General features: G+C 35.2%; 3 protein-coding genes and 1 pseudogene across 9 annotated transcripts in view; 3 read left to right on the top strand and 1 right to left on the bottom strand.

Annotated features, from left to right (window-relative positions):
- Positions 1–3,780, top strand: part of LOC107610125 (5'-nucleotidase domain-containing protein 4) — a 7,930-nt gene extending 4,150 nt beyond the window's left edge. For all 7 annotated transcript variants that reach the window (XM_016312205.2, XM_021106188.1, XM_016312207.2 and 4 more), the window contains 13 exons: positions 209–301; positions 493–576; positions 686–796; positions 1,110–1,215; positions 1,274–1,336; positions 1,498–1,551; positions 1,732–1,789; positions 2,062–2,138; positions 2,526–2,596; positions 2,674–2,734; positions 2,840–2,899; positions 3,038–3,100; positions 3,335–3,780. In XM_016312205.2, coding sequence (XP_016167691.1) covers positions 209–301; positions 493–576; positions 686–796; positions 1,110–1,215; positions 1,274–1,336; positions 1,498–1,551; positions 1,732–1,789; positions 2,062–2,138; positions 2,526–2,596; positions 2,674–2,734; positions 2,840–2,899; positions 3,038–3,100; positions 3,335–3,463 — 1,030 coding nt within the window. In that variant the 3' untranslated portion in view covers positions 3,464–3,780. The remainder of the gene's footprint in view (positions 1–208; positions 302–492; positions 577–685; positions 797–1,109; positions 1,216–1,273; positions 1,337–1,497; positions 1,552–1,731; positions 1,790–2,061; positions 2,139–2,525; positions 2,597–2,673; positions 2,735–2,839; positions 2,900–3,037; positions 3,101–3,334) is intronic.
- LOC107607590 lies at positions 3,839–8,750 on the bottom strand (annotated as a pseudogene).
- Positions 10,236–10,735, top strand: LOC107607589. The gene is made up of 2 exons (XM_016309521.1): positions 10,236–10,257; positions 10,398–10,735. The coding sequence occupies exons 1-2, from the start codon at positions 10,236–10,238 to the stop codon at positions 10,733–10,735; spliced, it is 360 nt and encodes a 119-aa protein (XP_016165007.1).
- On the top strand, positions 19,300–23,068 carry LOC107607588 (zinc finger BED domain-containing protein RICESLEEPER 2-like). The gene is made up of 6 exons (XM_016309520.1): positions 19,300–19,627; positions 19,747–19,896; positions 19,986–20,483; positions 22,243–22,501; positions 22,680–22,774; positions 22,998–23,068. Exons 1-6 carry the CDS (start codon positions 19,300–19,302, stop codon positions 23,066–23,068), a joined length of 1,401 nt encoding a protein of 466 aa, XP_016165006.1.

The raw sequence follows: 25,655 nt of genomic DNA, 5'->3' as shown, positions 1-25,655 counted from the left end.
TTTTTTTTTTTTTTTTTTTTTTTTTTTTTTTTTTTTTTTTTTTTGTTGCTGAACTTTTGTATGCTTTTTGTTTCTATTTTCAAGATGAAACCATATTAGGACTGCTGCAATCATAGTTTGTCTTGAAACCCTCCAATCGGCAGTAAATAATTACTAATATGAGTGTTTTTTGCTACATGCATGTATTCTTTTTGAATGTTCCTTCCAGCTATGCTCGCATGTACAAAGATGTTAGAGCTGCAGTTGATTTGTGCCACCGTGATGGAACATTGAAGCAAATGGTTGCTAAAGATCCAAAAAGGTATAACATAAAATTGCTAACCTATTAAAGTGAGAAATAAATGAACAATTTTGTTTGGGTGGTGAAATTTCAGATTCAGTGTAATAACCCTTTGTAAAACATGCTGTCCCCTAAATTTCTCGTAGTGTATATGAATTTTTTGATGAAATTATTCTGACTTGGTCATTTTTTGTGTATAAATTATATCTCAGGTATATTAATGAAGATCCTTCAATAGTTCCCATGCTTGAAATGCTCAGAGAATCCGGACGTGCAACATTTTTAGTGACAAATAGGTACTTATGAATTTTCTATGTAAGCCTTAAGAAGAAAGGGGTATTAATGACTAGTCAAACCATCTTGTGGTTATTACTGACGGATGGAACATTAATATGGCATTTGCAGTTTGTGGGACTACACAAACATTGTCATGAATTTCCTCTCTGGATCCAGTGAGGTAGATGGAAGTAAAAGTTTTGCCTGGCTTCAATACTTCGATGTTGTTATCACTGGCAGGTCATGTTCTTTTCCAAGGATCTGTATTTGTTTATGTTTGTTTGGCCACATCATTCTGGATATTGTGAATTTTGCCCTATATTATCAAATTATAGAATTTTCATTTCCACAACATGCAAGTTTTATTACGTCCCTGTATTATTCTGTGCATTGTACTTGCAATTTGTTTTCCTTTGATGAGATATCATGTATCACACATTTTATGAACTAGATAATTTATAAGAAACATACAAGTTAAAACTTAGAACATATTTTTATGAGAATATAACATGACTTTTCGTTGTTAACCCAATCAATTCTTCAATTCATACAGTGCAAAGCCAGGATTTTTTCATGAGGAAAATCGCGCCAACCTATTTGGGGTTGTGCCTGAGACTGGAATGCTTCTCAATACAGATAATGGCTCTCCTATGCCTCAGGTTAGCAGTACAGCAATCCTTTTCCTCTTTTTTTTTTTTTATTTTTTTCTTATGGAAGGTGGGTAATATCTCTGCAAGGTTATTCACAGAACAGAAGAATCATGCTTGTCAAGTATTCCAGGTATATTATTCATCATCTTACATAAAATTACAAGTTTTTTAAGTTTACGTGGAACGTTTTGAAGGTAGTGTTAATTTAATATTTCATCTGTATCCAATAATGGTTTGATAGTTGAGCATTTCATTCAGAATATATATAGTGATTATGACCTTCTATTGCAGGGAGGCAATGTTGCTCATCTGCATAAGCTACTTTCCATTGAATCAAGTTCACAGGTACTGTCTTTCTTTACGGAGTATACGTGAACAATTGGTAATAACTCACATCATTTTGTTTCTGATTTGACGAGTCGATTGTTTTAATATAATCGTGGTAGTTGATTTAAGAACTGTAGTAATTGTCGGTTGCTGCAATACTAAAGTTTCCTGTGAAAATTTGAATGCTTTTACATGTAGGTTCTGTATGTTGGGGATCACATTTACGGAGATATACTACGCAGCAAAAAGGTTCTTGGTATATCATATGATTCCTTCCAGCTATTATATTAAATATATTTTTGCATTCAATTCTATTAACTAGTCTTTTATGGCATCTCTTCTGGCTATGATCTGAGAAATAGTACAGATACATGAAAATCTGAGACTGAAATTGATTGAATTTTTCAAGAAATGAATCCAATCGCTGCTTGCTTATGTAGAATTCCTTCTTTAAAAATTTATTTATATTTGCGGATTCTTCTTGAAGTAACTTATATCTTATTGTGATGCTATGTGCTCAATGAGCAGGATGGAGGACCATGCTTGTAATACCAGAGCTTGAGAAGGAGGTTCAGCTGCTGTGGGAGTCAAGAGATACCCGCAAGGTACATTTAAATTTTATTACATATATTTTTTATTTTTATTTTTTTATTTTGAAAATTTTGATCAAATGGCCAGGATAAATTAATCCATAAAAGATTTGAGTTATGCTACACTACTAGAATTTTAACAGAGGTCAAGTACAGTCAATTGTTATCATTGAATAGAATAAAGTGGTAGGAATGCTACGCCTATCTAAGAGTCAACAATCATATCAAGCTTTTTGCTATGGTAAAATAGTTCTGGTTGTCTATCATTTTTAAGAATACTTTTTAATAGGCATTTGATGCTTTTAATAAGGCGTTCTTTTGAATTCTTATCCCTCTTGTTGATTGACAATTGACAAGCCAATACACATTCAGGAAGAATTTTACATATATAGTCTTGTACAGGAACTTCAATTCCTGAGGAGCGAGCGTGATCGCATTGAAGATGAGATACATCATTTGAAGTGGTCTCTCAAGTTAGTATAACTCTGGACCTCTCATAAGTCCTGCTCATTTTCTGTCTGCGGTCTTAGAGTAGTGCGTTATTTTTCAGATTCAAAAATCCAGATGGTGATGCCAAGCAGAAGCTATCTACAGAGCTTGAAAAATTGGAGGTTGGGCCTTTACGTCCATGCTCATCTCCTGCTTGAATTGCAATTTCAGAGATTTGATAATAAGTGACTGATTTTTATTATTATTTATTATCATTATTTTCTCAGCTTGAGAGGGAGAGTGTGAGATTAAGTCATCAAGAAGCTCAGCGAAAATTACATCAAAAGGTAGAAAATTCACCTGTTACCTTTTTCATTATCTTTAGTACTCTTTCTAGTAGTAGTGATGATCACAAACTTATAATAGTCAATGTATCAATTCTCATTGAATAGTAGATGTTGATTGTTCTTAATCTATCATTGCAGTTTCACGAGCCATGGGGTCAGCTTTTGAAAACTGGTTATCAGAACTCTCGTTTTGCTCATCAGGTAAAATGTGTGAATAGTCAATAGCACATTGCACTTGTTAAATTTTCCTCTAAGTTGCTGCTAGGGCGACTTTGCAGCGTAATAGTGTTAGACAAATCACATACCAACCCTTGCAAAATCACACTTTTAACATATCAGAATCATGCATGAAGAGGAGGATGCTTTTTATTCCTTAAACATTATCAAAATTGATGTTAATCGATTTAATTCACTTCCGTAATATGCGTGGTGCAGGTTGAGAGATTTGCCTGCCTTTATTCAAGCCAAGTATCCAACTTGGCGTTGTACTCACCAGACAAGTATTACAGACCCAGTGAAGATTTTATGCAGCATGAATTTGGCATTGTGGGATCTGGCTTATGAGCCACGTAAAATGAATGCATGAGTTCAGGGCAGCGTTCATTGGGGTTTCGAAAGCTGTGTTCTGCTCTTCTACAATTTGTTCCTCGTCTCCGCTTCCCTTCACTCTTTTTCTTTATCTTTTTCTGTGGGGTTACATGTCTTTCAATGTCCCCTTTTAAGTCGGTCTTTAAATGGCTGCTGAAAAAATGCTTACTAGATATTAGCCTTGTATAGTTTCATTAGGCGCTTTATAGAATGCAAGTGGTGAAAATACGAAGCCGCGATTAGATAAAATGCCTTTCTTAATTCAATTCAATATAAACTTGCATATTGTAATCTGTTCATTAGTTTTAGTTGCATAACAGGAGGAATTCATACTTTAATCTAAATAAGTCTGGCCGTTAATAGACAAATCATCCTAATCAACGTTGCTAGTTTGATTTTGATCGGAGAATAAAGTCAAGATAAATAGAATCTATTTAGTTTGATATGGTCTAATTGCTCCCCAGCCCTTGCTTCTGTGCTTTCCAATTGGTTTCCAACCAAGCATTTCTCTTTTCCTTTAAATAAACTGAAGCCGAACTCCCTTTGAACCTCCCTGCCCCAACTCTTTCTTTCATTCTCCAAAAACACTGGCAAATTAAGAGAGAGAGAGAGAGAGGACCGCAACAGATTCATACAAGCCCTTATAATTGACTGGACTGGGTGTAGGAGTAACTGAAGACTGACTAGTAATCCTTGGACTTAGTGTTCATCTTGCCTCTCGATGCCTTGCGTTGCCAATGGTTCAGGGAAAATTCCATTGGATGACCTCTTATGGATGGATGAGAGATCCATTCCACCACTACCTTGAGAACCTACTCTTCCTGAGTGTTTAAAGCAATTGGTACCCTCTCTGTTTGTATGCCCTGTGCCTGTGGCTGTAGAAATCTCTGATGAGCTCAGTCTCCAGCTACCCAAGATTGCAAAGCTCCAAGATCTAGATGAACTCGTTCTTAACCTTGAACTATAACTTTCTTCTCTGACAACATTAACAGGATTTTCCAAGGCTTTTAGGACATATCTCATAGGGGGGCGTTTAGAAGGCTTGGGACTCAGGCATGACTTGGCCACAATTGCCACTGCCCATACCTCTTCCAATAAATCATCATCTACTATTAAATTCGGGTCAACAATCTTACTTACTTGATCTTTGTCATATATACTTATGTCAGACAGGGTGTGCTCTAACCACTCTTTAGTGGCAGCATCGTCTGAATTACTGAAACCGATATTACCCGTAATGAGCTCTAGTAAAACCTTTCCAAAACAGTACACGTCCTGGGAACAAGTTGCAAATGATGAACCTGTTCATTGCCACATTAAGAAACGGACAACAATGAATTCCAAATGTTTCAATGAATAAAATACTTCTGTACTAACATGTAGCAGAATCAGAAGTAAAAGTAGGGAGTAATATTCCATGGATTAGCCTTATATGTAAAAAATTACAATTTTTATACATAAGAGTTGCTATTTACTCTTTACTTTCACCCCCTAACCAAACACAAGAAATTTCTTGGCGTTAATTGCATTGATTAATAACTAGATAAAAAAAACCCGTAAAGAATAAAGATTAAAGGTCATGTTTGTATCATTGCCCTGATGAAATCCACTGCAAATGTGGGTAAAGTAAATTACATGGGGAAAAAAAAATTAAAGGCAACCTACAAGGGCATAAACCAACTTACTCACCAGAATTGCCTTGATCAAAAGATCTGCACATGATAAAATATTTTAAAAAATGTTAGCACGTTACAACTTCGTACAGCAGAATAAGTTTAAACATCAAAAGTAAATACAAATCAGTAAATATATAACAGTGTGTGCTCAACTTTTTTTTTTTGCACTTTGTGCCGCTTGAATATTACCTGTTAATAAGACTACATCTATCTTGTTATCTAAAGAAATTACAGGTATACAATTTCAGCCTCGTGATCCAATCCAGAGACTGAAATTTATCATCTGAACAGGTGATACTGTGCAAAGAAGTAGCCAAATCTCCATTTGGCATATATTTGTAAACTGAATTTCTCATGCTCGTTCTCCAAGCAGTGTCCCAAGGCCGGCACTACGGGTGGCAAGCAGGGAAGTCCGCCCTGCCAGAATCCCCTTTGGCGAGCTAGTCCGCCCCGCCCCGCCTAGTGATGCAGTCTTAGAATCCCACCCTGCGCCCTCTAACTGTGGGCTGGTTGATTAAACCTGCCAAAACTTTTTTTTTTTACTATTAACTACAAAATAATATATATAATTTCACAACCATATTAATAAATTTTTAATTTCTAAAAACATAAAAAAATTATTTTTTTTTATATTCACAAACATTAAAGTTTTTGTAATTATAAATATTGTCTCCAAAGCAAAATAAACATAATCCAAAACATAATTATAAATATTGTATCCAAAGCAACATAAACATAATCCAAAACACTCAATTTTCATCTTCATACTCTTGTAAGTTGGGTCGAGGGAAGTTGGATTTTAGCAAAAAAATTGTAAAAATACTCCCTTGCCAAAAAAAAAACTAAGCCCAGCGGGGAAGCCCGCTCCGCCCCGCCAAAGCCCGCAGTTTAAGCGGTGCGGGTTAGGCGGACTTTTACTCTTTGACGGTCCTAATTTTCCAATTCGGCCCGTTTTTTTGGCGGGTTACGCGAGCAGACCCAGCGGATTTAGGCCCGTTTGCCACCCCTAGCCGGCACCAATCTTGCATGTGAAACCTTACTAAATAGTCCTAACTCTACCAAGTATGATTCTTTCTTCAATACATTCAATTGAACCTTCTTTATAACCACATTACTCCACCTCCCAAGGATCCCAAGAATAGGTCTCTAGAATGACTGATACGTATTTCAAATGTTCATGATATGAAGAGTTCAAATGTTATTTAAAATATATTAGTTTATATTTTTAGAATATTTTAATTTAATTTGATATATTTTGATTTTGTTTATTTAATTACTAGACCGGGTCTTATGTATATGGGTTTTATAGTTTTAGGGTTTTCTTTGTTTTAACCTAATAAGAGGTTATAAATACTTCCTTAACTAATCAACTTGGGTTAGTCGAGTGGTCAGCTCACTCGTCCGTTTAAGCAAGTGTCGGGGTTTCGAATCCCGCCTTGTGCATGCAGCAACCCATCGGCTAACGGCAGCCGCAACGGATTAGTCCTTGACTTATCGGGTTGGGGGATACCGTGGAAAACAAAAAAAAATTCCTCCTTAGCTATTGTAGTCGAATATAGAATGATTTAGAGGTTTAAAAATCACTTTTTGGTTTCGTGATAAAACCATGATGTAGACAATTGAGATTGAGGAGTCCCTCTCTTGTTGCATCGGAGGATTGGGTATAAGGTTGATGAGTTCCTTTGATTCAATTTCCAAACTATGGCGTTGACAAGTTATGTTGAGGAGTCCCTTTTTTGTTGCGTCAAGAAATTGGGTAGAAAGTAGAGTGATTCTCTTTGTCCTCAATTTCAATCTATCATTTTTGTTTCTATTCAATTTTAATGTATCTTTTTTTTATTCAGTTTAAATCTTTATTTTTTTGTTTATCTTTTATTTCTTTATCAACGACCATGTTTGATTAAATTTGCTTCAGCAAAGTTATAAGTGAAATGGAGCATTTGCTCATAAGAAAAAGATTCACCCAAGCTAGCTTTAAACTCATGATCTTTAGGAGGTGCAGTAGGATTTTCCACTTCAGGATCAGTCCCCACATTTGTGGTCCCTCTTTGTCTTTGGATTGTAATGATGCTACCATGATTTTCACCTCTTTTTAGCAGAACTACAAGGACCGGTATAAGAATCATGATAAAGCCAAGTCCAACAAATATACCTACCAGAATGAATATTACTTCTTTATTGTTCCTTGACTTTGAATTTTGCAAGGGTGATTGCGCAGGTCCTTGAGCACTACCTGGACTAAATGCTAATCTCCTCTGAACATAGAACACCCTACATGCCCCAAAATTCCTCTGATTTGGAATCATCCTTAGGCAATTTCTAGCAAGAGCAGTAACATCATTATTAAAACCACCAATTTGCACCTCACCTTGGAAATAACATACCCCAAAATTCCTCTGATTTGGAATCATCCTTAGGCAATTTCTAGCAAGAGCAGTAACATCATTATTAAAACCACCAATTTGCACCTCACCTTGGAAATAGTTATTGGACAAGTCAATTACTTTAAACTTGCTAAGCAAAATGTTATTAAGAGATCCATACAACAAATTATTGGAGACATTAAAGGTGGCACCACTATAATTAACATTGTTTGAGGTAGCCAGTTTTGGCAAGGGACCAGTAATTTTGTATCCGGATAAATCAAGAAATTGCAAGTTGATCCCTGACCACAAGGTAGCAGGAATAGTCCCATCAAAAGCATTCTCATTTAGAATGAGAACTTCAAGTTTAAAAAGGATTGAAAACAAAACACTGGGCAATGACCCAGACAGAGAATTCTTGCTGAGATCAAGAGTGACCAAGCTAGAAAGGCTACCCAGATGAAGAAGGAGTGAACCAGTGAAGGCATTGTCGGAAAGATTCAAACTTTGGACTTTGGAGATTAGAAAGTGCAGCCAAACCAAGTGGAACATACCCAGATAGAAAATTACGAGAAAGGTCAATCCTTGTAAGGTACCTCAGAGAAGACACTGTGTTGGGAACTGTTCCGGTCAGGGAATTGTCAGAAAGATCAAGAACGGTCAACCCCGACAGCCTTCCTAGCTCCGAAGGCAATCTACCCGTGAGTTCATTGCCCGAAAGTGACAGAAACGTTAACTCAGTCAAACCACCAAGCGAAGAAGGAATCGAACCCGTGAGGGAACAAAACCTGAGATCAAGGACTTGGAGCTTGGTAAGGCGCTGCCCGAATCACTCGGGAATGGAACATTTGAGCGCGAAACCGGAAGCACTGAACGAAGGTAAGAAAGTGAGGTTCGTAAGAGAGTGAGAGTCCAGTGCCGACTGCTGAGAAGAAGTGAGGTTATTGAAGAGTATTGATTCTGGTTCGCCTTAAACCAGTGATGTTAAGGGCAACGACTCGACCGTTTCGACATTTTACTCCGGTCCAGTTCCGGCACGGTTCAGCTTTTTTATGGACCAGTCTTTGGGGCTAATCGGCTAATCCCCAACGACTTGCGAAGTTGTACTAACGCTTGCCTTTCAGTTTCAGTGGCGGTTGTTGTCGTTGAGCTGAAACCAAACTGGACGAAGAAGAAGAGTGTTATAAGTGTTACGAACACTCCTCGGTGAAGCTCCATGGCCATTATTATTGCATGTACGTAGGGGTTGTTTACCTATTACTGATTCAGTGATTTGTTTTTGTGAGAAGGTAACAGTGGTTTTGCATCGGATACTGCTTATTAGCTTCTTCGGAGTGTATAGTGTAGTGCAATTTATTCATGATGATTCAAGGGAGGGAGGTGATTTTGCTCTCCTCAACAGCCACATCACTGTCACTTTCAGATTCACCTGTGGTTATTAATGCCAACTTGTCTTCGATTCTATACTAGTTTTAATTTCCCATCTGTGTTAATCAACACTAACCCTGTCAAATTAGGATTAATCCGACTTAAGATTTTTTAGCAATTTTAACGGAATACTTTTTAGGTATCATTTCTAACATTTACATTAACCGAACTGAATTAAAACTAAAATTTATATTTGATATAATATTTAAAATGAGACCGATATCAATAAAAAAGAGATTGTATCACTTTATTATATATTCAACTAATAAAATCTTTGTGATCAATAAGTCAAAATCGATTACATAATCCAGAGAATGATTGTGGAAGGGACAATTCAAAAAGAATTCAAATTTAAGAAAATAAACGCAAACAATTATTTCGTGAGCTGATGGGCAAGTGACGCATTGTGAGATGATCGGGTGTAATCACCTATAAATTGACAATCCGCAAAAGAATTGAGGTAGTGTCAACAACATGGTGTTCAAGCAAGAAGACTCGATTGGTGGTCTTTTTTACTTAGGGTGAACTCAGTTTTAAAAGTTGGTAAACGTGATGTATGAGACAGTTATCGACGTGTTTGAAGGAACGGTTATTTTTAAGTCTGTTTTAAGGTCAACACGTGGAAGTATAGGATTGGTGGAAAGTGCATATAAATAAAGCGATAAGTTGTGAACAAAAAGATTAGAAATTTTACTGAGAAATAAATTTACTCTCTTACACATCCCAACGACTTTCTGTGATCTTGCCTATGTTAGCTTTCTGTGTACGTTTCCTTTCACACTTTCTTTTATGTTCATTTCAATTCTGCAATCTTTATTTTTTGCAAAGTTATATGTTTTGTAACATTGTTTATTAAGTTTACTTCTTTTCATCTTTGTAATTTGTACTCCGATTTGCTATGAAGTTTTAATTTATTTTGCACACATTTTGAATTTTTGAAAAATGTTCTTTAAAGTTATTCAAACAAAGTTTATTTTTACATCATAGATTAATTCTACGGAATTTTTCTTTCTTTATCATTGACAAAGTAAAATATTTTGATGCACATAAAACTGGTATCTGTAAAGAGGAGTAGATTTCGCTTCTAGATATTAGATTTTAAACCACTAGTTTAATTGTAGTTGATCATTACTTTTAATTACTAAAAATTTGCATTACAAATTAGCATGTCTAGTGGAATAACTTTATTAATTGTGCCAAAATTTTTGCTCATTTCAATGTCATCTATATAATGTTTTCTATTGTTAGTGCATGTTATTACACAGTGATAAAATTATTAACATGGCGGAAGAAATTTTTGGTAGTAAGTAGAGTTAAAGTAGTTGTTGCACAAACTTCTGCAAATTCAATATCACATGTAGAGGAAAGTACCCATAATTCAGAAAAAATTATGAAAAAAATATTGTTCAATTTAAAACAATGAAATTGATTCTCGATACATAGGTCCGTTTGAGATCCTGAAGAAGATCGTTTCTGTGGCGTATCAAGTGGTTTTACTGCCACATCTTTCGAACTTGCACGACGTATTTCACGTTTCGCAACTTCAGAAGTATACTCTGGACGCGACTCATGTATTGGATTTCGAACTAGTTCAATTGAAGGAGAATCTAACTTTTCAAGTTGCTCCGGTTCGGATTGATGATGTAAGCGACAAGAAGCTCCGCAGAAAAGAAGTTCAATTAGTTAAGGTGGCTTGGAGTCGATCAGGCATCGAAGAGCATACTTGGGAGTTGGAAATATACATGAGGAAGGACTATCCGCAATTATTCACAGGTAACTAAAATTTTGATGGCAAAATTTCTAATTAGATGGGTAGGATGTAAGACCTAAGAAAATTATAAAAAGATTAATTGGATAATCAATCATTAAATTAAAATAGTTAAAAAGTGTCCAGACGGGGTCGGAAATTAAAACTACATAATTTGAAAATCTAACGATGATATTTGGATTCGGAGAATTTTTTCAAGTGAGAAAATGTAATTTATTTCGGAAAAATGTGTAAAGGCACGTATCTGCTTAAATCCGTTCGGCACTGTGAATGAGAAAATTAATTTATGAGTGAATAAAGTTAAGAAATTAAAATTTATAATTTGGAAAAGTAAAAATGTTTAAAATGCAAATTAAAACACTTATCTTAAAGGTTTTTGCCTAAAGTTAGGCCAAACACACCAAAAATAAACTTGACCACAATTGGACCCAAGGCTCACTCACTAACCCACCCCATTCAGCCAAAGCTAGTACACATTATCCCAATTTCACCAAAACACTAACACTATGCCCTAGGAGAGAAGAGAGGAGAAGAAAGCTTTCACTATTCACTTCCAATTTAAATTGCTCATAACTTATGATCCGAAACTCCGATCGCCACATCGTTTATAGCCACGCGAAGTTCGTCTTCTCCTCTTCATTTATATTTAAAAATTTTGGTAAGTATCTCCCTCACTAAACTATAGTTTTGTTTTTCCTATGAGAATTACATTTTTGGCTTGTTTGTTCATGAAACTTGGTGATTCTTGTGCTTAGGAGAAGCTCTAGGTTGAGTTCTAGCTAAGTTTTATCACTAATTTTGATGGGTAAAGATAAGAAAAAAAATTTTCATGTGTTCATAAAATTTTATGAAGTCCTAGTGATTGAATACTGTGTATATTATATGAAAACAGTGTAAATTGAGTATTAAAGGCATTAAGTAATTGATCATTGGTGGTGCTTGAGCTTGGTGGAGGTGAACTTCAAGCTTAAACTTGGTGGAATTCAAGAATTGAGGATTTGATTTTGGCTTCCTAGAGGTACGGTTTAAGTTTCATTTAAATACCATGTAATGTGACATGAAGTCTTAGGCTAGATGCCCTTAGGAATAAGATTGAATTGTGTAATCGGATGGAATTGAAATGTTGTACTCGATGAATTGTTGAATTTGATTTTGGTTGGTGATTGGTTGATGTTATGATATTGTGAATTAAGTGAAATTATTGATTATGATTTATGAGTCGAATTGATAAATTTTGGGTCGGAGGCCGTGAAAGAAAAGCTTGGTAAGTTGATGGAATGCATTGAATGTTTATGCATGAGATTGAGATGATGATTATGTAACTGAGCATATGAAAATCTGGTAATAAATTGTTGAAATAGAGGAATTGATGAATTAAGATGTGATAATGATGAATTAGAGTTGTAATGTAAATTAAGTAGGCTTGAACTTGATTGAAAATAAAGAAGTGAATTGAAAAGTGACTAATTACTAGGAAAATTGACATTATAGGTCTTAAATGATTTTAACATAAATTGCGAATGATGATGGATCATTGAGGAGGCTTAAAATGTGGTTTAGATTGGTTTTGAAAAGAATGAGTTTGAGAAATGGTAAAAAAATTGAGTTATGCAGAATTTGGTTAAAAAGTGGTTTTTAGCCAATTTCGACGGGTTGTAACTCCGCGCTCGGAGTTCGGAATTAGATAAAATTTATCTCGAATTAAATCTTATTAAAAGATCTTTAAAACCATCTAAAGATGAGGGAAATAAAAATTTTGTAGAGGAAGTTATGGAGGTTTGAAAATGGGTGTAAAAAACTAAATTTTTAAGTAGCAGAAAAATTTGGGGTCACGCGCGCGATAAGCAATCTCGTGCGCTATGTTTACCTTCAGGCAACAAGTCGTGCGTAACACAAGCTGGAAAGTGTGTTGGGTTGTCCGTACGCACGAGGTATGCATACGAACAAGTCCTGTTTTCTTCAATAAGCTCTGTTTTAACTGTTTGGCCTTCCCGGCAAGCTTGTAAATTCCTGTAACCCCCTGTTTGAGATCCAATAACTAGTTCTAGGATTTGGAATGAATCCTATGCCTTTAACCATTTTATTGACTTTCCAAACTTCCATAAAACCCTATAACGAGTATAGAGACGGTGGATTAGAGAGTAGAAAGTGTTGGGAAGAAAACTATTGAGATAAATTGAATTGGAAGTGATTAAATTAATGATTGGATGAAGAAATTGAGTCTGATTAAAATGTACCTGCCTGGGTAGATGCGGTGGCGTTGTTCCACTTGCTCCGGAATGTAGTGAAATATACCTGTTTGGATAGATGCAGTGGCGTTGTTCCACTTGCTCCAGGATGTGGTGAAATGTACTTGCTTGGGTAGATGCAGTGGCGTTGTTCCACTTGTTTCGAGTTGTGGTGAAATGCACTTGCCTGGATAGATCCAGGGACTGTGGCCTGTGTCCCACTTGCTTCTGGTTAAGAGTAAGAGACTTTGTTGACCCTCCATCGCAAGATGTGACTGGGCACTTAGACGTTTTCGGATGTTCCCCATGATATTGATAAATGAATATGAGTATGAGCTTGTGGATGCACGCACCGAGAGACTGTCTAGGGTTCACTACCGGACATGTCGGATTTTGGATTATAACCGACAGATGAGCTCATTGGCCATAGGGCAGGCATGCATCATTTGTATTTGATTAATTTGTTTGTGTTTGCTACTTGTCATGGCTTGTTTAATTGTACATATTAAATGACTATGTGCTAATTTTTTTACCTGAATTTTACTTGTGTATTATTTGTTTGTCTTGCTTGTGTTTGAACATCTGAGAAGTTTCTCAAGCTAGTGTCGGTTGACGCTGAAGGCTGTTCTGTTTAGAGTTTGGAGAGTTGTGGAAACAATGAAAAAGGTGAATTAGATTAGAATTCCTTATGATAGTTGCCTAATCACAGACTAGTGAGAACTTATGATGGAAAGATTGCTCTATGGAAGCTTAAGATTACTTAGAGAGTTCTTGTTGTCTTATATTGTATCTATTTGGCATTTTTACCATACTGAAAATCTATGGATTGGGAGTTCTCATTCTGTATATATTTCTTATTTTTCAAATATAGATCCTGGTGCTCTGCGGTAAGCTAGAGTTTGTCTGGAAGACGGTGAAGTTCTCTTGAATTCTGTGTTGTATTTTGTTTAGATTTCTCTCTCCCCTTATTTTGGAAAACTTAAATTATGTATATATATATTATTTTGAAACCCTGCCTTTAGAGGCTTTTATGTATATTTGGGAGAGATAGAAATTATAATCATTTGTTTTTACTTCTATAACCCTAGCCGACTTAAACTTCGAAGGTCGTGACTAGTGGCTATCATACATACATACATACATATATATATATATATATATATTCTATCTTTACTCTATTCTTCCTTTAAGTTTTAATTTTTATCCCACTTTTCTGAACGCGTTATATTCGATACTTATGTGTTTGCGCTTGCGATTTTCTTTAATTCCTTTTCAAACTTCTCGTTTAATAATTTCTTATAACTATATATGTATTATAACTCCGTCTTGAATCGTACCACCTTATTGTCATTGACTTATGACTCGAGTATAAGAATATGAATGGTAGGGTGTTATAGGGGGGCCAATTATGCACCCCGAAGATGATTTGGAAGTGTGCTAGTTGTGGTAAATAACCAACCACCTTTTTCTTATCCTGACATGAGTTGAGATTATCAAGTCGGCTCATCATCGACTAGTGCAAGATCGATACCTGCTTTTTTTACCACATACGGGTGAAAGCTATCACGATTTATTAAATTTGCTAACTCAACAAATGACTACCATTTTGAACCCTATTATGGCTGATAATAATACCAAGTATGATCAGTTGGCTAGATGGTCAAAAGAATTGCTAGGATCATAGATTATGATGAAGGACATGGTGATCCTCAAAATCTAGTTGGGTTTGATAATGAGGATATCCCACAAAACAACTCAGATGAGAAAGTTCATCCTCACGTTGTTCGACGAGGTCAAAAAGCTGATGAAGTTTTGAATAAAATTTAAGCTAATCAGCATGGTGATCAATATCAAATGACAAGGATTGTTGAAAACTCCCTTAATCGAGTAGGAATAAATATAGGCTTTATAAATCGATCCTATTTTGATTCAGTTGTCCCTTACGCAATCCAAATGGCTGAAGTGCCAATGGGTATAAAAAATTCCAAAATTATGACAAAAATTTTTCGGGGAAGCAGGTGAGTCTACTGTCGAGCACATTACTTGATATTTGGTCGAATTTGGGAATTTTACAAACAATGAAGATTTAAAAATAATTTTTCCCTTCTTCTTTTACAAAAAACAATTTTACCTGGTTTTTTAATTTAAGACACAATTTAGTTTTAATATGGACACAATTGAAAAATGCTTTTCATAGTCAATTTTATAGAGGGGAGTTAAAGGTAACTCTGACTGACTTATTTGTATTAAAGCGAAACAATGATGAATCGATTGATGATTATATGATTCGATTAAAAAATGCTCACAATTAAGGTTATGTATATATTCCTGAAAGCGAGATGGTCAAGATGGCAACTATGGGACTGGATTTAATATGCATCGAAAATTAGTTAATGTGCATATTCCTAACTTAGCTCATTTAGCTAAAAGAGATAGACAAATTGCGTTGCTTAAGAAAGAAAAAGAGTAGTTTAGAAAGGAAAGCAAATACAAAAATTATAAGTCTTTAGCTCGAAAAGAAAAAGTCTCATATATCGAAATGGAGTCTTCAAGTGAAGACTCGGAACATGAATGTGTCAAAGTCAATTTGGCTTAATTAAAGAAAGCTCTTCCTTATGTTTGCCTTTCACTAAAGAAAACTGTTATTTTTGATAAATCTAACAAATCAAAATAAAAGAGTGAAAAGAAGTATAGTTTCGATATTACGAAATCGGAACAATTTTTTCATGTGTTTCTTAAAGATAAGCAATTTGTTTTACCTAAAGAAAAAATCACGCCTCTTCCAAAAAACTTAAAGAAAAACCTTGTTGCAAATTTTTCATCAAGCAACTAGCCATTCAAGTAAAAGTTGTGTTCTTTTTAGGGATTTTGTTCAAGAAGCCATTATGGTGGGCAGACTGAAATTTGATGAAGCTAAAAAAGAGATGAAGGTTGACACTGATCCTTTCAACATAAGTGCTACTTTTGTGGAACCCAATTTTTTGGGAGTTAATATGGTTGGATTCACTTTTCTGGAGTTTGACACTTCCTTAGGATATTTTGAAGCCAATATTTGACAAGTTTGTCTTGGAGTGGGAGAAGGTTTGTTGGACTTCCTGATGCATCAAAAGCTAAAAGATAGAGACATTTTACTATGCACAAGGTGCAACGCTGTGTTTGAAAGGGAAAGGATGAAGAAATAATTGGCTCATAAAGAAGAGTAAGCTTGACAGCAACATCCGACATGGCGTTCAAATGGTCAATCTTCTCAAAACCCTCAGGATAACTATTCGCCTTCATTCCGTCGATCCCAGGCTATCAGGGTCAGATGGATAAAAAATTGTCAAAAATTTAGAGATCGGATATGCGAGAGTATCAATAGCAACAGGCTCGACGTGGCTACCACGGACGAGGTCGAGGATGTAGTCGTAACCCAAATCCTTAAGGAAGGAGTAGGGAAATTGAGGTGGTCTACAATTTTGTCGAGTTCATGCTAGTGTTCCTTCTACTTTGACATATTAAGGGGACAAAGCCATATGGATCGTATTATTTTTCCAATAGATGGTGAAACATTTGCCAAAGGAAAGGATCATGTGATCATCGAAGGGAAAGATAAAGTTGTTGAAACTTCATTGCCCAAAACAAATAAAACTAATACTGTTGATCCTGATGTCAATGAAGATTTTTTCGAGGAAGAGGGTGAGGAGATGGATGGTACTATTTCTATTATGCCATCTAAATTTGTTCGGAAATATGAAGGTAGTCTTAGTGGGGACTACAATCCTGAGTCAAGCGACAATGACATGTTGCATATTAAAGCAACTTTGAGTGGCATCCTCACTAACAAGGTCCTTATTAATGATGGTACTGTTATTAGTATTTTGCTAGAAAGAATGTTGCTTAAAGTCGAAAAACATATCGATGACCTTGTGCTGATGAATATTTCACCGACAAATTATGGTGGAGTTTTGACACCAGCAAAGGTTTAGTTACCCTCTTAGTTAAAGTGGGATCATTGACAAGGAGGAATGTGTTTATGATAGTTACTTCTGGAGCCAATTATAATGCCTTACTTGGGCCTGGGGTGTTCGTGATGTGGTTTAGTTCGCTTATTTAAGAAAAGTCATCCATTCCAATTTTATATTAATGCTTCGATTCGGTTTGGTTCAGTTTTTCAATTAATTCAAATAAAAATCTGTCCTACTATTTTACAAAGTTATAACATGAAATAATACAACACAATAACTAACAAAAGTCTTGATACAATGAAGTTCAACGACAAAAAAATTACAATATTACAACTAAAGTCTTGAAACGATCAATAGTCAATACAACAAAAGATAAAACTAATTAAAACTATCCTCACATGTCCAAACTTAACCAAAATCCAATTGAATTCCCTACTGATTAATGATAATGACTCAAAGAAAATTATATTTTATTAATACTAAACACAAATTTTTTCACTACCAAAACAAAACTCAACAATAATGGCAATATATTAGTTTCTCACTAGGAAATTCAGTACTTTTTCACAATGGTAGAGTTGATGATGTCGATGAACTCTGGCTAATGATACACAAGTTTAAAACAAAGTTAGTTACGTAAATACAAAGAAAAAAATGAATAAACCAACCACAACTAAAATAATGTGGTGAAAAATTACCTTCAAAGAAGCAACACAAAACAAAAATCTATCAACACCTATCAATTCTTTGCGATTTCCACCGTTTACAAAACATGTAATTAACAAGTGGCATTTAAATAAGACTCACAACATGCATTTATTATATCTCAATTGAAAATGAAAAAAATAAATAAAATAGGTTAAAAGTGCAACAGGGAGTACCTCCATAGATGATTAGTACTGATGAAGCAACTTCACATTGCTTGAAGCCATTTCCGCAAATTAGCAATATTAGTCGTGTATTCAAAGCAAAGACATCATAAACAGATTTATATATAGGTAGGGGTGGCAAAAGGGCCTAAACCCGTCGGGTCAGCCCACGTAATCCGCCAAAAAAGGGGGGTAAGGCTGAAAAATTGGGACTGCCAAATAACAAAAGCCCGCCTAACCCGCACCGCTTAAACCGTGGGCTTTGGCGAGGCGGGGCAGGCTTCCCTGGCGGNCCCACAACCCCGACCCGACCCAATGAAACCCTACCCGCCCTAAATCCCTAATTGCATCATGCTCACTCCCTCCAACTCACAACACAGAGCTTCAGCTTCTCCAGTCTCCATCTCCACCCGTAGTCACTCACAAGTCACACCAGCCGCCACTGACCGCTCCTAACCTACTACGTCTGGCACCGTCGCAGTCTCGCACAGACAACAAAGTCTCGTGGCGCTCTTCATCACCGTCGCTCTTCGGTCCTCCTGGGTTCTAGCCACCGCTGCTGCTCCATCTAGCCATCGTCGCTGCTGGTCTCGGTCCTAGGCTCCTGGGTCCTGTCCTCTCGCCCTCTGGGTTTGCTCGTCTGTCCTCTCGCTCTCTGGGTCTGCTCGTCTGTCCTCATCGCCGCTATTCCTTGCCTCATCTATCCTGGTGGTCGGCTCGTCACTGCTGTCATATCAGATTTTTGGTATGTTAGTTTTTTGGCTTAGTTTTTATATCAGAGATTTAGGTTTATTTGCTGTGTTGTGTTGTTTGATAATGGTTGAGTTTTGATTAAATCAGAATTGCTGATACTTGTTTTAAAATGGTTTTGAGTTTTGATTAAATCTAATTTAGATTCATATATTGTTTGCTATTTTTTATGTTGTTTGATAATGGTTGAGTTTTGATTAAATCAGAATTGTTGATACTTGTTTTAAAATGGTTTTGAATTTTGATTAAATATGATGTAGATTCATATATTGTTTGCTATTTTTTGTTTTGTTTGATAATGGTTGAGTTTTGATTAAATTGGAATTGTTGATGCTTGTTTTGAAATGGTTTTGAGTGTTGATTAAATCTGATGCAGATTTACTGTGTTTTGTTTTGTTTGATAATAATTTTGAGTTTTGACTAAATCAGAATGGTTGATACCTGGTTTAACAATTAACATTTGATTTTATTTCAAAAAATATGAATTCTGAAACTATGAATAACCTTGTTACTGCTGGAGCTGGTTCTGAGGCTACTCCGGTCGAGGTTGATGAACCTAGTTCGAAAAGAGCCAGACTAGCAACATCTGATGTTTGGAATCTTTTCAGAAAACTCAGTCCAGATAAGAATGGAGTAGAACGTTCTGAGTGTAAAGGATGCAAGAAGGTGTTTAAAGTTGGAGATAACTGATATGGCACTTCTACTCTAAAATGATATCTTGATACTTATACTCAAATTAAGCATGAAGATATTTGTCAAACTATAGTAGAATTGCAAATTAAAATGGGTTCACTTAAGATTGATTTAGAAGTGGCTAGAGATACGTTTGTTTCTTATGTAGTTACTGGGGATAAGCCATTCAATATGGTTGATGATAGGAGATTTAGAAATTGGGTGAAATATATAAGTCCAACTTTGAAACTTCCTACTAGGAATACGGTTAAGTCTGACATAGTGAAAGTTCACAAGAGAGAAGCTGTGAAACTTAAAAAAATTTTAGTTTCCATTGCAAATAGAATTTGCCTAACATCTGATCTTTGGACATCCAGTACCAATGAGGGGTATATATGTTTGACTGCACATTTTGTTGATGAGAACTGGAAATTACAGAGTAAAATTCTCAATTTTTGTCATATGCCTCCTCCTCATACGGGATTTGATTTGTCTTCTAAAATCTTTACGCTTTTGAATGAGTGAAAATTTGATAAAAGATTTTTTCCATTACTTTAGATAATGCTTCTTCTAATGATACTTGTGTTGATCACTTGAAAAGTACTTTGGATGTGCATGGTTCATTGTTGTGTGGTGGTGAATTCTTTCATGTTCGTTGCTCTGCTCATATTTTAAATCTTATTGTCCAAGATGGAATGAAAATATATGGTGATGTAGTGCATATAAGATTAGAGAGTGTATTAAGTATCTGAGAAAATCTAAAAGTCAAATGGTTAAGTTTAAAGAATGTTTTCAAGATATTGAGGGACTTGAGTATACAACTACATTATGTTTAGATGTTCCTACTAAGTGGAATTCACTTTATACAATGCTTGCAAGTGCTATTCCATATAAGAAAATTTTTGAAATGTATAAAGTAAAAGAAGATGAATTTAGGGATAGTTGCCCTTCATCAAATGAGTGGAAAAGAACTGAAAAGATATGTGGTTTCTTGTTACCATTTTACGAAACTACCAAGTTGATGTCTGGAACTTCTTACCCAACATCCAACTTGTATATTTTACAAGTTTGGCAAATTCAGCTTATTTTGATGAATAGTTTGAAGAATGATGAAGTGCTTATAAGGCACATGGGAGAACAAATGATGATCAAGTTCAAGAAATATTGGGATGAATATAGTGTTGGTCTTGCATTTGGGACAGTTCTTGATCCTAGATTTAAACTCAACACTTTGGCTCATTGCTATAATGAGATTGATCCTATTAGTACTAAAGACAAAGTGGAGCATGTGAAGAGTAAGTTATACAAGCTCTTTGAGTTTTATGACCACAATTCCTTTACAACTATAGAGTGCTTCCCAAATTCCAAGTATGGTTTCTCAAGCGACATCTTCTACAATAGGAACTCAGCTTATTAAAATTGTTGGTGTAAGTATTTTTATCTTATATTCACTCTACTTGGTTATATGTATTTTTTATTGTTCATGTTTTTTGAGTCATATATTGTTTGCAATGAAAAGGATTTGATGTCCCATAATCAAGAAGCTGAAGTGAAAAGTGGAAAGAACCAACTTGATATTTATTTGAGTGAGGCAATATTATTTTGCAATGATGCAATCATAGATGTTTTAAAATGGTGGAAAGACAAACATCATCATTTTCCAACACTATCACTAATGGCACGAGATTTGTTGAGCATTCCTATTACCATCGTGGCTTCAGAATCTGCATTTAGCATAGGTTCTCATGTTTTGAATAACTATAGAAGTCGTTTATTGCCAAATAATGTTGAAGCTGTGATTTGCACTCGAAATTGGACAACTTATTAATTTAGTTAGTAAAAGATTAATATTAGTAGAAACAAAATTAATGAATATCTCTAGATTATCAATCAACTTAGATATCAATGATTCAAGTTCACCCAAATTTTCAACCCAAGTCGAGGATACAAAATCTACTCTATAATTAGTTCAAGCATTTTATCAAATACATAGAGTGCATAAACATAAAACTTCATAAATTTCAAGAATTAGTAAAATAGACAACTACCCAATTCGAGAAAGCAATAATAACGAATCAATTAAGCATGAATAGAACATAAAAGATAAAATATCAAATTGCATTAATAAAAAATTAAAAATTCAACAATAGTTCATAAACTAAAATGACATAAACAAGAAAAACTAACAAGAGAATTCTATCAAACTAAGATATTAGAACAAGAAAAAGTAAATAAGACTAAACTAAAATAAGATTAAAAACTAAAATAAGAGAGAATTAAGGTAGAAACCCTAAGAATTTCAGAGAGAAGTTGGAACTTCTCTCTCTAGAATTCATTAAAACATCCTAAAAACTAAAAACTAAATACTACTTTCCTTTTTTTCTCTTGCATTTTCCTCTTAAATACTTCAAAAATTTAATGCTTGGGGGACCTTTTTGGGACCAAATCATGAGCCCATGTGCATTTTTTTAACGAACCACGTGGAGTCATCTTGCGCACACAAGAATCTTGCTCAAGCGAAGAAGGTTTGCTTACACAAGCTGCCAGAAAGCTCCGCTCCTGAATCACTTCTCAAATTCGCTTTTTCACTCCATTCTTTTCAATTTCTTAGAGGCCATTGATGTATCCAAACTTTGAAACTCTTAAATAAATTTGATCACGACATCGAATGACATAAAAAGAGATTGAGAAATTAATGATTAGGAGCATAAAAAAGCATCTTTTTCACACACACTTCATTGGAAGAAAAATTCAAAAAACTCAATTAGTTAAGCCAAAATTGTGTAATTTTGTTGACAAACTCCATATTTTTTTAACACAATTTAGAATGATAAAATGGAGTTTATCAAGTGTTCTCACTGTTTTGTGTATATTAATTAGGGTTAGGGTAATATGGGATTTTTATTGATATACCAGTTTGGTTTGGTTCATATTTTACCTGCCAGAACTAAAAATCGAACCAAACTAATAAAAAACTGCAAAAATTTAATTTTTCAATTTTTTAGTTTTCAATTTGTTTGATTCAGTTTGTCAGTTTTGTTATGTTTGAATTAGTTTTGAACACCCCTAGGCGTGACTCGATTCATAGTGTGAAAGCAGTACCTTTGATTGTGCATCAAAGTCTTCTCCTTTGGATTGATAAAAGAAAGACTGAAGTGATTAGTGTTGATGATAGCCTTTATGTTGAGCAAATGCATGTTAACTTCAAGGTTTATAATTACCAGTTAAAGCCTCTTGATGTCGACAGGAACCTCAATCTCTACAATTGCGAAGGATATTTTCTAACTACTGAGGGGCTCAATGTAAAGCTCAGGCACCCAAAGATCCAATATACTCCAATTGGTTGGGAGTAGTTTTTTTTTAAAGGAGGAATCTCTATCAACAAAATCTACCAAATGTCTGATGAAGAAGAAGTTGTGTCGAGATATTTATTTTCTTTAAGTAATTATGTTGCTAGTTTTGATTCTACAACGTACTTTTCTTTCTTGTAGTGGTTCTTCTGATCCAGTTGAACCTATTAGGATTTTAAATTCTGCAACATGTATTTCACTTTCTAGTTCAAATTTAGCTGATGAAGTTGATCCAGGTAGGGATTTATTATTTGTAGCATGTACTTTTTCTTATAGTCCTATGATTTTAAGTTCAATCAGTTCTGATAAAGCCTATATTATCAGCCGATTCCCTGTCAATGTATCTCAAGCATCTTGTACCTAAAAGGATTCGACAGCTATTTTGGCTGATAATATTAACAAAAGTAGCTCTTTCTCTCATGATTATGTTAAGTTTCCTTTGCCTTTGCAATGAATTAGAACCTGTCGGGACTAGTGGCATCCCTTGGAGCCACTACAAATCAAAGAAGTTAGTTTCAAATTGGGTCTGAATTCGGTAAAAATCGATTGTTGTTTAAATGGTTGTATGCTGTATTACAAAGGGGACGTAGATCTAACTACTTGTAGATTTTGTAATGCACCGAGATTTAAAGTCGAGGAGAGTTAAAGAGAATTTCAAACAAATGGATGCACTACTTGCCCTTAATCCATAGGCTAAAATGATCGTATACATTGATAAGTTTAGTCCCTCACATGACCTGGCATAGTAAAAACAAGAGAGGTGATAGTTTTATGACATACCCGTCACATGGAAATGCTTAGAAGCACTTTGATAGGTCCACCATATATTTTTTAGAGAGGCCAAAAATGTTAGATTAGCTTTGTGCTCTGACGGGTGATGAGCGGATATTTTATACGCTTTTTGGCATCATTTTCATATAGTTTTTAGTATGTTTTGTTTAGTTTTTATTAAGTTTTTATAGGTTTTAGTGAAAAATTCACATTTTTGGATTATATTTTGAGTTTGTGTATTTTTGTACAATTTCAGATAATTTCTGGCTGAAATTGAGGAGTTGGAGCTAAAGTCTGATTCAGAGACAGAGAAAGTACTACAGATGTTGTCTGGATCTGACCTCCTTACATTCAAAAGAGCTTTTCTGGAGCTACAGAAGTTCAAATGGAGCGTTCTTAATGGCTATGGAAAGTTGACTTCCATAGCTTTCCATCAATACATAATAGTCCATACTTTGCTTCAGATTAGACGGCCTAAAACTGCGTCCAACGCCAGCCTCCTGCCCCTTTTCTGGCGTCCAGTGCCCACGGAGTAGAGACCAGCGTCCAAACGCCCAAAGAGGACCCGCTAGCCAGCGTTCAATGCCCAGGAGACCTCAAAACACATGAATCTCATCAAAGCTCAGCCCAAACACTCACCAAGTGGGCTCCAGAAGTGGATTTTAGTACTAAAAAGACTGTTTTACCCTTACTAGTCATTTGTTTAGTATTTAAGGGATTAGATTTATGTTATTCACAACTTTTACAATACCTTTTACCGAGACTTTACACCATATTCGAGTTTTACCATTGTATTTTCTATCAGTATGAGTTTCTAAACCTCCTAGGTTGAGGGGAAGAGCCCTGCTAAGTCTTATGAATTAATAAAAGTATTACTGTTTCTCTTTGATCCGTGTTTGATTTAATTCTAAGATGTATACTCGTTCTTCAACATAGTGAATAGGATGATCAGTGACAATCAGCTCTGTTTATTATACTAGGACTGCGTGCCTGAGAACCACTCGTGTCTACTTGGGTTCGTGTGAATACGTGACTGAAAGCACGAACCGCCAGCTTGACTATACATCTCTCAGACGGCTAACCCACGACTTCGTTGGTGCTTCTCGAGACACCAGTTCAGCCGATTTCTGGGGAGATTAGGGTCTCTGTGGTAGAGGCTAGAACCTAAAGAAGCAGCATTCTCTGATCCGGAAGATTCGACCTTGTCTGTGGCGTTTTGAGTAGGATCGCCAGGAGAATGAACTGCTAGAGCTTCACCCTCCATCAGATTGGATGACCATGGCCAATGGTGTTTGATCTGGAGCAGAGGAGATTGACGACCACGGCCCATGGCATTGATCACATACAGCCTGCCATACAAGAAATGACTCACAAGCAAAGAAGACAGTAATACCAGAGTTAATTCAGAAAGACAAAGCAACTCCAATCCTTAACCATATTCCTATTACTGATTCCCTTCTAATATACAGAGTACTTTTTTTTATTTACATGTCAATTTAGTTTAGATCTCACAAATACAAATTGCGAATAACTCTTCTATCTGCCTGACTAAGACCTGCAAGATAACCATAGCTTGCTTCAAGCCACAATCTTCGTGGGATCGACCTTGACTCGCTCAGGTATTACTTGGACGACCCAGTGCACTTGCTGGTACAGCTGTATGAAGGTGTGGGAATTCGTGCACCAAATTTTTGGCACTATTGTCGGGGATTATTCGAGTTTGGACAAACTAACGGATTTTCTTGCTCCCTAGATCAGGTATTTTTATTTTGAGTCTTTTATTTTTATTTTCTTCTTCTCTATTTACAAAAAAATAAAAAAAAATATTTTTCAAAAATTTTTATTTTCTTTGTTCTTGGTTTACCTGTTTCCTGTTTTTCTTTCCAAAAATTTTAAAACTTTTTCAAAAATATTTTTCTTTTATTTACTAATCTTTGTTCTTAGTTTGAGTCTTTTATTTTTGTTCTTAGTTAAATTTTCGTTTTCTTTGAGTCTTTCTTTCTAAAAATTTTCAAAAATATTTTTTTGGTTAAATCTTGTGTCAAATTTTTAAGTTTGGTGTTTTCTTGTTGTTTTTCTTTAAATTTTCGAAAATTTTATGTTTGGTTTTCAAAAAACTTTAAGTTTGGTATCTTTTGTATGTTCTTGTGTTTTTTGAATTTCTTGAGTCTTGTTCTTAGAATTCTTTTTAATCTTCAAAGTGTTCTTGTGTTTTCTTTTTGTTATGATCTTAAAAATTTTTAAGTTTGGTGTCCATTTTGTGTTTTTCTTTAAATTTTCGAAAACTAGGTGCTTTTGATCTAAAAATTTTAAGTTTTGTGTCTTTTACTTGTTTTTCGCTCTCCT

This window comes from Arachis ipaensis, chromosome B07 (genome assembly GCF_000816755.2).
Source record: "Arachis ipaensis cultivar K30076 chromosome B07, Araip1.1, whole genome shotgun sequence".
Lineage (NCBI taxonomy): Eukaryota > Viridiplantae > Streptophyta > Magnoliopsida > Fabales > Fabaceae > Arachis > Arachis ipaensis.
Note: the sequence above shows the minus strand (reverse complement) of the source record. Positions and strands in the feature narration are given on the sequence as shown.